General features: G+C 33.5%; 1 protein-coding gene across 2 annotated transcripts in view; it reads left to right on the forward strand.

The window, feature by feature from the left end:
- The first annotated feature begins 6,398 nt into the window (after nucleotides 1–6,398).
- LOC129807943 (voltage-dependent calcium channel subunit alpha-2/delta-3) overlaps nucleotides 6,399–12,997 on the forward strand; it is a 100,925-nt gene continuing 94,326 nt past the window's right edge. The window contains exon 1 of one of the 2 annotated variants that reach the window (XM_055857558.1): nucleotides 6,399–7,587. In XM_055857558.1, coding sequence (XP_055713533.1) covers nucleotides 7,487–7,587 — 101 coding nt within the window. In that variant the 5' untranslated portion in view covers nucleotides 6,399–7,486. The remainder of the gene's footprint in view (nucleotides 7,588–12,997) is intronic. The other variant, XM_055857559.1, reaches the window with a different exon arrangement.

Genomic DNA, 12,997 nt, shown 5'->3' on the forward strand with positions numbered 1-12,997 from the left:
TTTAGTTTTTTATTCCTTTAATTAAGGTGGTGGAGCAATAATAAGAAGATACTTCTTCTTTGATGATCGATTTATTACTGAGCTTCCAAATAAAAGTGACATTATAATATACAAGAGTTGAGTTGGCTTATTCTATAAGTTCCCATGAGAACATTCTTAGTTTTGAATATAGGCACGTAGCGACGTGCTAAGATCATAATGATCATCCTGGGAAAAGTCGCAGGTGTGATCACAATTTCTTTGTTTCTACTGACAGGTAAGAAGATAATATGATTTAATAGAAAATATTAAACAATATAATTTACAACTTTAATCATTTAGTACCAAGAAAAGGAGTGACAAAGCTTCCCAGGTTTTGCGAAGTGCTCGAACTCGTGACTTAGATGCTATACTTCAAAAGTACTTTCGCGAAAGTCATCATAGGGTAAGTGTGCCAAATTCCGGCCAGCTTGCAATTTCGGCCACCTTTTTTATTCCTCGAATTTCCATGAACTTTTACATTTTACGTACTCTAGAGATTATACAATGCAAAAGAATAACAAAAAATGTGGCTTCGACAAACGAGATGACGTAAAAAAGATATTGGAAGAATTCCCGATGGGCAAGGAACTATGAGAATGAAAGTGGCCGAAATAGGGCACCAAAGCTATGTCTATATATTTATTCATTTTAAAATGTATTAAAAATGATTTTAGAGTAAATAAAGACGGTAAACTCTTTACAAGGTTCCAAGCAACACTCTTACAAAAGAAAGAATAAAAAAAAATCAATTTGTATTAAAAATATTACATTTCAAACTTGAGACTTTGACGCTTGCATACAACTATGCTGAAATTTGGCACACTTACCCTATACCGTTTTTCATCCGATTCATAAATCACTCAAAAGACTCCATAAATAGTTTAAAAAGTAATAGAATTGATTTGCCCACAAAATTTATTTATCGGTTCATAACCGGTTTATTACCGGTTCATAACCGATTTGAACTAATTGAGCCTCAAACCATTTTCACAAAATACACCCCAGGGCAGGAGTAATACAATTGAATTTCAGATAAAAATTAGTTATCGGTTATGAATCGGTTCAGTTTTGTGGGAAATTCGAAGACCTTTCCAACGAGCCCAAACATGACCCCATTACTACTTGCTCTCTTCTAGAGCCTTTTTAATTTTTAATCTTGAAAACCATTACAGCAGACTCTCATTTAAGTCGGGCATATGGAGCAAAATTTCATCCAAATTATCGAGATTCGGGCATCAAAGTCATTGTAAATTCCACAAAAAGAGAGAGAATCACGATTTATAGAGAATCACGATAAAACAAGGGGAACTACAGCGAATTTGAACAAATTTCAAACGTGAAAATTGTCAACAAAATTTTGCGCCCGATTGAAAAAGATCCGATTGTGCATTAGGAATGATTCAACTGTATTTTTGTATTAAGAAAAATGTCTGCCTGGGTAATCTCTAAAACCTATCCAAAGATGAAGAAAATCTCATGACGCGTTTTGAAGCTATCCAAAAAAATATGGTTTTAGATGGGAAGGGGAAAGGTGGAGGGAAAATAAGGGACATGTTAACGAACCTTGCGTCGACTTATGGGGGGTACCCCTTAGGTCCCAAGTCGCTATCTCTAACCGTTTGATGTCTAGAGATGACGACATCCGGACGGACAAATGAACAGACGGACGAACACGGACTTTAAGAGCCAGATGGGCCCCTTTTGAAACCGGTGGTAAAGATATTTCCCCCACATCTTACCGTCACACAAACCGCGGAGGATCTTCAGAACACTAAAATAAGAGAATAAATTCTCTCTGTCTGTGAGTGAAATTCAAAATGTGATTTTTTCTCCTATTTTTAAACGGAACTGAACTTTACCCGTGATATTATTTAGCTTTACAAACCCATAGTAAAGCTAAAAAACATTTTGACAAACCTTAATTTCTTAAAAAAAAATAGGAGGACAAAAATCCATTTTCAAAGGTACCCTAGTTCACAATGCCCTACTTGTATGTTCCCACAGTGCCCTGAGGGTTTTTCATTGGTTCCTCAAGTTCCTGGTGAGTACTTTATATTATATTCCTCGAAATCTTCGACTTCATTTGAGTTCCTTAATTTTTCCATGAGATCTTCCGGTTCTTCACAGGTTCCCCACTCCCCAGATTGGAGTTTCATGTGTTCCCCTTGGATTCATTTGATCCCTCTGGTCAGACTGGTGTAAGTTCCCCGTAATGAGCTCTTTGTTTGAATTTAAGAACTAGATATTTGTGAACTATATTTCCCAAAATGGAGGGTTTTAAAGAAAATCGACTACATACAGTGAGTGTCAATAGTTTGTTGCCTAATGGATGTTTGAGAAATCAAGTGAAAAAAATGATAGAAAAAAATACTTTTCCAAATTTTTCTTTTTGCAGATGAGTTCCTTGTAATCCGTAGATATTATTTATAATTTTCAAAAATAATAATTAATTTTATTTCATATCAAAAATAATTGTTTTCCAAAAGATGGTCATTTTTGAAAAATCAAAAGTTTGTTGCCTCATTAAAAAAAACTAATTCAAAATGGTGAAAACGTGTAACCAACTTTATGTAAACCGGTTACATTTTGAGCTTATGTCATTTGATAGGCAAATGGTAGATTTGTACATTTTTAAGGCTGTCAATGGTAAATATATAGGTGTAAAAGTGATGATAAATAACAAGAAATGATCAGTTTTTTGATAATTCATAATTTAGGTTATAATGGCAAATTACAAAAAGTTGAAAGGTGGGATATTGTCCAGAGATACTGCTGGAAGGAATCGGCGTCGCTTAATTGCCAAATTTTATGGAAATTCATGAAAAGTTATACATAAAATGGTCAAATATTATAGTTATGAGGCACGAGTACATCTGAAAAACGCTATTGGTAGACCCAGGGTTTCGACTCAGAAAGTCGATAACCGCATTCTAGGTATCTCTGATAGTAACCCCATGATGTTTGCTTCAAAAATTCAAAGTCGGCTGGTTACAGAAGGCATACAGGCTCCAAATGTTTCGAAAATCAAACTCAAAATGAAAGAAAATATAAGAATAGGTACTTGGCTCGCAAGATTCCATTGGTAAACAAAACCAAACTACGTAAGAGGTTGTATTTTTACGTTTTTAGCATGCTCCAAGTGAATTTACAACCTTTTAACCAGATTGGTTTTGTTTACCAATGGAATCTTGCGAGCCAAGTACCTATTCTTATATTTTCTTTCATTTTGAGTTTGATTTTCGAAACATTTGGAGCCTGTATGCCTTCTCTAACCAGCCGACTTTGAATTTTTGAAGCAAACATCATGGGGTTACTATCAGAGATACCTAGAATGCGGTTATCGACTTTCTGAGTCGAAACCCTGGGTCTACCAATAGCGTTTTTCAGATGTACTCGTGCCTCATAACTATAATATTTGACCATTTTATGTATAACTTTCCATGAATTTCCATAAAAGTTGGCAATTAAGCGACGCCGATTCCTTCCAGCAGTATCTCTGGACAATATCCCACCTTTCAACTTTTTGTAATTTGCCATTATAACCTAAATTATGAATTATCAAAAAACTGATCATTTCTTGTTATTTATCATCACTTTTACACCTATATATTTACCATTGACAGCCTTAAAAATGTACAAATCTACCATTTGCCTATCAAATGACATAAGCTCAAAATGTAACCGGTTTACATAAAGTTGGTTACACGTTTTCACCATTTTGAATTAGTTTTTTTTAATGAGGCAACAAACTTTTGATTTTTCAAAAATGACCATCTTTTGGAAAACAATTATTTTTGATATGAAATAAAATTAATTATTATTTTTGAAAATTATAAATAATATCTACGGATTACAAGGAACTCATCTGCAAAAAGAAAAATTTGGAAAAGTATTTTTTTCTATCATTTTTTTCACTTGATTTTTCAAACATCCATTAGGCAACAAACTATTGACACTCACTGTATAAGGGAAGAGCACCAGCGATTGGCAGTGTTCTTCGGATTGTCAGGTTAATACCGTATTGTTGTTCAAATAAAATGATTTTTTAAAAATTTATTGGCTACTTTTTACCATTTAATTCTCACAAGAATGCACTGCATTATCTCAGTATAAATTATAAAACTAATTTTCCGTGAGATACCTGATTAAATTCGTCGCGATCCGAAATACAGAGTACAAGTTTGCAATTTCACCTACTTTTTATTAATTCAATAAGCACACACAAAAATACCAAATAGTATTTAGGGGCTCATATTTTCAACTAAATATGGAGCATGTCTCTTAACCCTCTTAACATTCCGATTCATGGCACTCTTCCCTTAAATACATTTTGTGTGTTCCTAAAGTGTACCTTATGAAAGACATCTTCTTTTCAGGGGTTATATATTTAGGAGCACCCAAAATTTATCAGTGAAGGACTAAGTAAAGAAATTTATGTAAATGACCTAAAGGACTTCTAATTGATGATCCTAAGCCTTAATAGCATATGACAATTTGGAAAAATGATTACTGTCAAATGTTACAGGCTAAGTATTCCCGAGGATGAGCCTCTCTATTTGGGTCTATTTGGTCCCTAATACCCTAGACATACTTACGACTTAAGCCAGAAACGACTTAACGTAATTATAATCAAAATAATTATTTGACTAAATTCCCATCAGTTTCCCATTAACTAAGCCGTTTCTCAGCTTAAACTGAGAGTTACAAGTCTAACACATTGATATAGTTATATCTGAAGCTCTTGAAAGGCTTGAAAGTAATTTTGTTTTATACAAAATTCGTTGATTTTCTTGTTTTTTACTTACCAAATTTGATTTATTTACTTACCATTTTTGATTATTTTACTAAACAATTTTTAATTTTCACTTTCAATTTCAATTTTTAATTTTCACTTTCAATTTCAATTTTGATGTTTCACTTACCAATTTTGATTTTTTACTTACCAATTTTGATGTTTTACTTCCCAAACTTACAATTTTACTTACCATTCCTACATTTTACTTACCTAACTGTGAGATCTAAATAACCGAGGATACTTACCAAAATTGTTTTTTTTTTTACTTACCAATTTTGATGTTTTACTTGCCAAGTAAATTTTTTACTTACCGTTTTTACTAAAATACTTACGAAAAATGTTTTAGCCATAAAATAATATGGTCACCGTAACGTCGACATTTCGTCACTAAAGTTACATTCACTTTGATAGCTTAAATATATTAGAATTTTAGTCATTCTACCGACACATACAGTAGACTCTCGCTCAATTGGCTCTTTTTCAATCTGGCGAAAAATTTTGTTGACAATTTTCATGTTTAATTATGAAGCTAATTTGTTTAAATTCGCTATAGTTCTTCCTATTTTATCGTGATTCTTTATAATTGAGCGCTTTTTGTGGAATTTACAAAGGCTTTGACGCCCAAATCTATCGATAAACTGGATGACATTTCGCCCCAAATGACCATTTACGAGAGAGTCTACTGTAGCATTAAAACACGTTTTCCCAACCTAATATCAATATAGTACCGCTAGTCATAATATGCCCTTTGGGTATGAAACGTGTGAAATTTTCGAAATTGATTAAAAGTTGCAACATATTGGGCAGTTTTTTTTAATAAAAAGAGGGAATAAAAAGTATTTTGAGTCATGTGGCCTCCATTAACGCCTTGTCTTTTATTGTGTAGGGTCGTGTAGGGTCATTTATTGTTCAGAGGACGATTTGTCCTAATCAATTTCAAAATCGAAAAATAAAATTTAAAATTAAAAATGATCAGTAAAAATGATTTTTTTCATTATTAAATAAAATTGAAATCACAAAAGAACCCAATAATATTGAATTTTTCTCAAGAAAGGGAAAGTGATCACTCTTTATTTTTTTAATTACCTAAAATTGAATCTTTAATGAAAATATTTGTATACTTTCTAAAGAATTTGATTTTTTTTGCTGACCAAAAATAATTATTCCAATATTAAATAATTGCAAATTTACTATTTGAAATATAATATTATTCTCAGATTTTGTTGAAGATAATTGGGATTGTGTCCCATCCTATCGTTGAAAACTCATATCATTTTCTCTTATTTTAAAATATAATAATAAATTGAAAAAAAAATATTTTTAGTGTACGTTTACAATCGAAGCTATCATAGCTGGTTTTTTTCTTATTTTATTTCTTTTCGTTTTTATTTTAAAAAAATTCAACAGAAATATATGTATCCTAATTTTCCCGCCGGAATTTGAAGTTCAACCGCCCTTTGGATTTTCTCACAAAATGAAGAAATGGCAAGAGGACTGCTGGAAAAGCTGGAAAATCGATATTTAGTACATCCGCTAGCGTTATGTTTGTGTATTCATCGCAGCAGGGGGTTGTCTCCAAAACAGTCCCTGTGAGAATCATCCCCTTTTGGAAATGTGCTAAGAACACATACAACCACCACAAAAGTTGCGAGAGTGTTTGGGGATTTGGTCGCTTTTTTGGCTGATGGGATAGTCACGCTTGCGCGATGCTATATAGTAAAAATTCACATCGCGTAAAATACCTTACGTGAAAAAGCGCTCACAAAATTGCAAGAAGGATATTTTCTGCCGGTTTTCACTGGAAAATTCACAGAAAAAGTGCACAAAAATCATCTAAAGTGCTCAAAGGTGGACCATTTGATGGTATTGTGAGTGAAAATTGTGAAAATTCTGTTGGATTTTGGTGAATTGGGGCGCTTTTCTGAAATTTTCGCCCCATCATTTGGCAAAAGTCCCCGTGGAAATCGATGCCAATGCATTTTTGGCCTTGAAGCGTGTGACCTGGCAAGAGAAAAAGGCATTTGACTGTGCAGAAAAGGAGCAAAAAACGAGGGAAAAGGCATCCTAGGAATAAGATTTAGGTGATATTTTGTGGTGAGGTGCTGAGGTGAGCAAATCCCTCGTCAAGATACCCCATGGAGGCAACTATGGCGCTACTTTTATCATCCTAATTATTTACACCTCTCCCCTAAAAGTTAAACGCTTTTCCTCGTACTCGAAAAGCTCCGAAGGGGCTCCACTGAAAGCTTCCCTCCCAAAAAAAAAAATTGTAAATTGTGAATGTGAAGAATGTGATATTTCCCCCTGCATGCAAAGGATCTCAAGAAAAACGATGAAAAGTGCTTGAGGAAATTCCTACCCAAGAAAGTTCAAGTGTTTGTGGGAATTTTCACAGGGTGCGGAAGAATACATTGCTATATATTTCCGAAGGAGAGAATCCACCCTCAAAGGATTTTCCGTTATTTGTGAAAAAAAAAATTGTGTCCCTCTCGCCCCTTTTTCCAATTTTTCCAGCAAAAGAAGAAGAGTGGCACAAATTGTGAATGACGAAGAAGTGCTCAATTGTGCGGTAAATGGAAACAGTGAGAGAGTGTGAAAAATGCTGTGTATATTTCCCAATTAGTCTGTGACGTGTTTTATGTGCAAGAACGCAAAAGGACATCCTCCAAAATGGATACAGTCATCTATCGAGTCGCTCTTCTTGCGCTCATTGCGACCACGCTGATGCCTCAAGTTGCACCAGATCAAGATGAAGATATTCCCCACAATGAGTGAGTATCCTCCCAATTTCATTTTTCACGCCATTTCCGGAAGCACTTGTACACATTTTCAAGCATTGCTGGAATTATTACATGTTTTTCTACACTATTTATTGAATTTTTACATTATGTACTTCTAGTTGTATCACATTTTCTCAAGCTTATCTCGAGTTTCTTTAAGAATATTATACTTAGGGGGAAGTGGGGCACCTTTGAAATTGGGATTTTTCTCATATTTTTAAGTGCAACTCAGCCATATCATAATGTAATTTACCTTCTTAATCTGTTTATGCAGCTAAATTATATCACAATAAGGCTCAATTTTATTTAAAAATAGGTGAAAAATCTCAATTTCAAGGTATCCCATTTTCAAAGGTGCCCCACTTCCCCCTGAGTTTCAATGAAAAATTAAAATAACATTTATCGCGATCATTCAATATTGATCATATTATGGGAAAGCGCTCGCATCCACGATACTATCCAGCGAGTACAGTTAGCTAAAAAAACAGCGTTTTCAGCATATTTTTGCTGAATCGATCAGCAAAAATATGCTGACTGGTCAGCAGTTCTCGAACAAAAAGTATTTATTTATTTTGATGTACCGGTCTTTTTTTGCCATTCTGTACATTTTTCAGTTAACAAATTTTTATTCAAATTACATTGTGTATGAGAAATATGTCCATTCAAACAGTTCAGTCATTTGCAACGGACGGGACTCGAACTCACAACTGTAACAGTCGAACCGGGAATCACACCACCCAAGAGCCGAACGCTCTTACAAATTGCACCACGGACCCCCTTCGAACAAAAGTGCTAACTAAAATATATAGAAATGGCACTGCCTCGCTAGTGTTGTTTTAAGGCTTTTAAGGTTACCAGAATTTAGCTGAAAATATACATACAGTCACTGAGAAAAATCCGAAAAAGTTAAAATAACATTCCGGAAATGTTAATTTTACCCTGCAGTATTGATCCAAAATCGGTGTAAATATTACCCTTTTTAGGTGTATTGGGGGTTGAAGTTACCATTTTTCATGTTAATTTTACCCTTCAAAAGGTGTAAAATTAACATTAAAAAAGTTGATATATTTTTACACCTAAAAAGTGTTAAAGTTATGAGGAGAAAAAGTTAATCGGACCCTCTTTTTTTCTCAGTGGTAGAGTTCTTCAAATTTGAACATTTGTGGGGTATAGATGATATTTCTCCTCAAATTTGAACAATATTTTCAAAACGTAACGGAACTGATGTAAAATGCACTTTCCCTAAATAAAGAAAAATGACTTTAGAGAATTTAATTAGTAATTTATTGTGAAATAAATGTAATTTCTTGCGCAATAATATTATATAATACGATAATATTGAATAAACCAGAGAAAAATGGTTCTAATTCAGACTCCACGCAAAACTTTCTTCGCATAACCTCAAATTTTACATTTTGTTTTCAACCGTCGTTCAAATTTGAGGAACTCTACTGTAAATATGTTTTCAGCTGAATTAAAATCCGGTTACCATTAGGTGCTCTAGTGTCTCAAACTCAAATCTCCTTTAGGTTATCTGAAAATTAACTGCCATTAAAAATATTCTAAACGAGCTCATTAAGCTTCATTGTTAATTTCACATGACCCTTGATGCCCTGGACTAACTACTCTACCCTTGTGTAAGAACAATAATAATATATGTCTTGCGAGAAGGACTTCTTCTTGTTCCGAACGCTATGTTGTATTGTCGCAACATTTGAAGATTTTCAGCTAAAATTCTTTACATTTTTTTATTATTTCAGTGCATAAGATAAATTCAAAAATTGTTTAAAATTTAAAAAAAGGCACATTTTTCCTATATTTATACTGTCGCAAAATTACAGTAATAAATTACACGTTTTTTACGCCAATTAAAGTTATATTTTACATTAGTATACACTATGAATATTTTCAAATTGCCTACACTTAAAAAAAAAACTTATGATCCGAAGATTGTACCAATATTATTTTTCCAGTATTAATGACCAATTATTAATATTATGATATTTCCATACTAAGTATTTTTTCACATAAAAAATCTTATTTTCGAAGTTTTAAAGTTTTTAGATGGTTAGCAAGGAAGTTTTAAATGAATCCTTAGTTTAGGTGATTATGATTAAATGGGAATTGTCTTTTTCGATTTGTTATATATCAAAATACGCCCTAGTAAGACGTATTTCGATATACGTCCGAAGGTTAATGAATTTCTCCTTTACAAGTTCACAGTAGTTTGAATATTCGACATAAAAATAGTACTTTCTTTGCTAGCGGAGACACACTGGGAGGATTTATAACACATAGCATGAAGATTTTATCTTAAATATAACACCATAGGATACACTCAGTCCCGGGATTATGCACATTTTCGGGACCGAAAAAAAAACGCGCGAAATGGCATTATGCATCGAGAAAATTTGCAAAACCGCAGGAGATTTCTTTTGAATAAATCTGCCATAGAACAAATTTCGCGCGCAATTTCAATAAATTGATAGAATATTCAAAAAATTTTGCCTTAATAAAAGAAATTAAAATTTTATTCTGAGAAAAAGCTTAGTTTCTTCAAATTTTCCGCGTCACAAAATAATATACATTAGGGGAAATGCTCATAATTTTGTCCAGTTTCTTATTTTGGACACTTTGAGGATAACATTGGACACTAAAAATAAATTGATTAAAATGATGGATTTTTATTCCAATATTTGATGAATAATGAATTCTATCTAAATATTTGTTCTTTTTGGAAGATTTTAACACTAAATACGTTAAAATTTGAATATGATTTGAGTTGAAATTGCTTTGTTGAAAATTCAGTGTGAGCAATTGCTTACGAGAAATATGACAGAACTTCGTGGCTTACTTCAGTCTTATTTAGTTTTGGTGAAGTACTAACAAAGTTTGTTCGCTGTTTTTGAGTGATATTATTGAATATTCATTGAGTATTGTGTTGATTCACGTTACTGATGATTTGTACATTTGACCTGAAGTGAGATTTGCCTTGTGAATTATATTTTTCGTGTGAAAAATGGGAAATTTTTTAAGACATTCACCAGTGAGGTGATGATTCTTATTTTGGACAGGTGTTTTTCTCACGAAATTTCGTGAAGTTTTAGCTTTTGTGATGACTAGGTTGGACAAATGCCTGGAGAAACAAAGGAGCATCATCTCTACGAAAGAGATGTAGCGAGAAATGCCTTGAAAGGCTCCCGGAAAGGTCAGGGAATGAGCGAATCCGCACGTACTTGGAGCACCGAAGTCAACTCACTTTAATGAATGATATGGAAAGTTTCTGGGCTTCTTGTGACATTCCACGTTTCCCATACATGATCAGGAAGAGGACTTGGTAAGATTGGTTCATGATATGAAGAACAATGGGCATCCTATTGAGGCGGATTAGCTGTCCAAATTTACAGACAAGTTGTAAAAATTAATAACCAAGTTGTCCAAAATAAGAGCCAATGTCACCTCTACTTATCAATTCATTTTTAAACGTATTAAAACTAATTTTAATAAAAATAAGACGATAAATAGCTTGCTAAGTTTCTAAACAACCCTTCTGAAAAGAGAGTAACAAGAAATGTCAATTAGTATAGAAAATATCGCACTTCAAACTTGGAACTTCGATGCTTATAAGCAGACTGTCCAAAATTATGAGCACTTCCCCTAAGACGTATTTTAAAAATAATTTCACAAATTGACTCCCAATGGTAGGCAAACTTGCATAATTGTATGTGCATGATATCGGGACTGAGTGTAAATTTTAGGAGTTTAGGAAAAGTTATACTACGGGTTTATGTCAGAGATAACATCTCCATGTTATGTGTTATAAACCCTGCCAGTGTGTCTCTGATAAAATCGAAAGTAGGATTTTTATTTTGAATATTCGAACTACTGTGAACTTATAAGAAGGATTAGTTCATTAACAGTGGTCGTTTTTAATAAAAGGATTCCTGGAGAAAAGAATCTTTGTAAAATTCTAAAATAGATATCGGGATTCGTATTCAAAGAATATCCAGATAATTTGGGAAATATTCACCAGTGCATCAAATTTAATATAAGTAGCTAATAATTGAAGCTGCACGGAAAATATTTCAAAAATAGGGCTAAAAATTTCGATATTTTTTATTTTCTAAATTCCTTCTTCAAATTCTAACAAACTTACGACATTGAAGAAGACCTATGGAGGCTATCTGCGGAAAAAATTTGAAGCCGCTATCTTATTTATCTTGGAAGATATTGAATTTTAAAATTTTCGATTTGTGACTTTTTACCCCAGTCTCCCCTAGTCGACACATCATTTTGCTTTTCACTAACATTTTTTTTAATTGTCATCAATACATTGTTAATGTTTAATCATGTTTACGTGTAATTTGATTCTATTGTGTAAGTGCCAAAAAGAGTGTTCAAAAGGCTGATATTAGTAACAACATGCAAAATGAAGGAGAATTAACGACACTCTGGGGCCTCTACCAAAACTCCCCGTGAGCTTTTCAACCTTCACCCCGACTTTCAATATGAAACTAAATTCATTTTCTCATGGGAATCTCTTTCACATTCAATTCCCGAAATCAATTTAACAGAAGTTATTGATTTTTAGCAAAAATATAGGGTAAATTCTCTGTGCACTTCTAAAGTGGTTAATTTTTAATCAAATAGTTACTGTGAAAGCTTTCCTTAGACTGTTGCACTCAATGCAGTTTAATGTTAAAAGTGAACATAAAATTAAGATTATATCAAAATGTTGCACTGGGATATAGAATGAGAGAATATTTAGTGCTTTTTGAATTAATTTAATTGCTAAAGAGTTTACAGTTGAAACTTCGACATAAAACTGTCGTATATTGCACAGAGTGTGTGAATGTAAAAATTTTCCTATATCTTTCAACTTTGTCTTTTATATGGCTTCATTGAAAATTCCAAGACCTTTTCACCAACTCGTGAAATACATCCATTATCTCACCATGAAAATATTTCATGAGTTTTCGCCGTGTTTGAAAATAGTTCAGAATGATTTATTAATTCAGTGAAATTTTCTTCCCAAGTCAATTTTCTCTGATTCACTTCTTGTGTGGCGCCAAAACTCAAGGTGGCACCTTTCCTCCCCCTTCAGGCCACCCCCCTCACCCAAAAGTCACCCCCTGGCCATCAGTCACGGCTGTGAGTTGAAAACAGGGCGGAATGTGAAATGTGTGAGTGAATAATAAATCAATAAGCGACCAACAAAAGACTGGGAAATTGCTTGCTCATTAGCCACGAGACGATTTTACCATCGGGAAAATTTCCCTCTTCACCCTCCAACCCCGCCATTTGGGTCAATTTTATAGAGTGACCCGACCCCCCGTCCCCCAAACTCCAATCCCCAGTGACGAAGGGGATGGGAGTTCCCTTCATCCCTGTTCAATTATGT

The sequence above is a fragment of the Phlebotomus papatasi genome, chromosome 3 (genome assembly GCF_024763615.1).
Source record: "Phlebotomus papatasi isolate M1 chromosome 3, Ppap_2.1, whole genome shotgun sequence".
NCBI classification, from domain to species: domain Eukaryota; kingdom Metazoa; phylum Arthropoda; class Insecta; order Diptera; family Psychodidae; genus Phlebotomus; species Phlebotomus papatasi.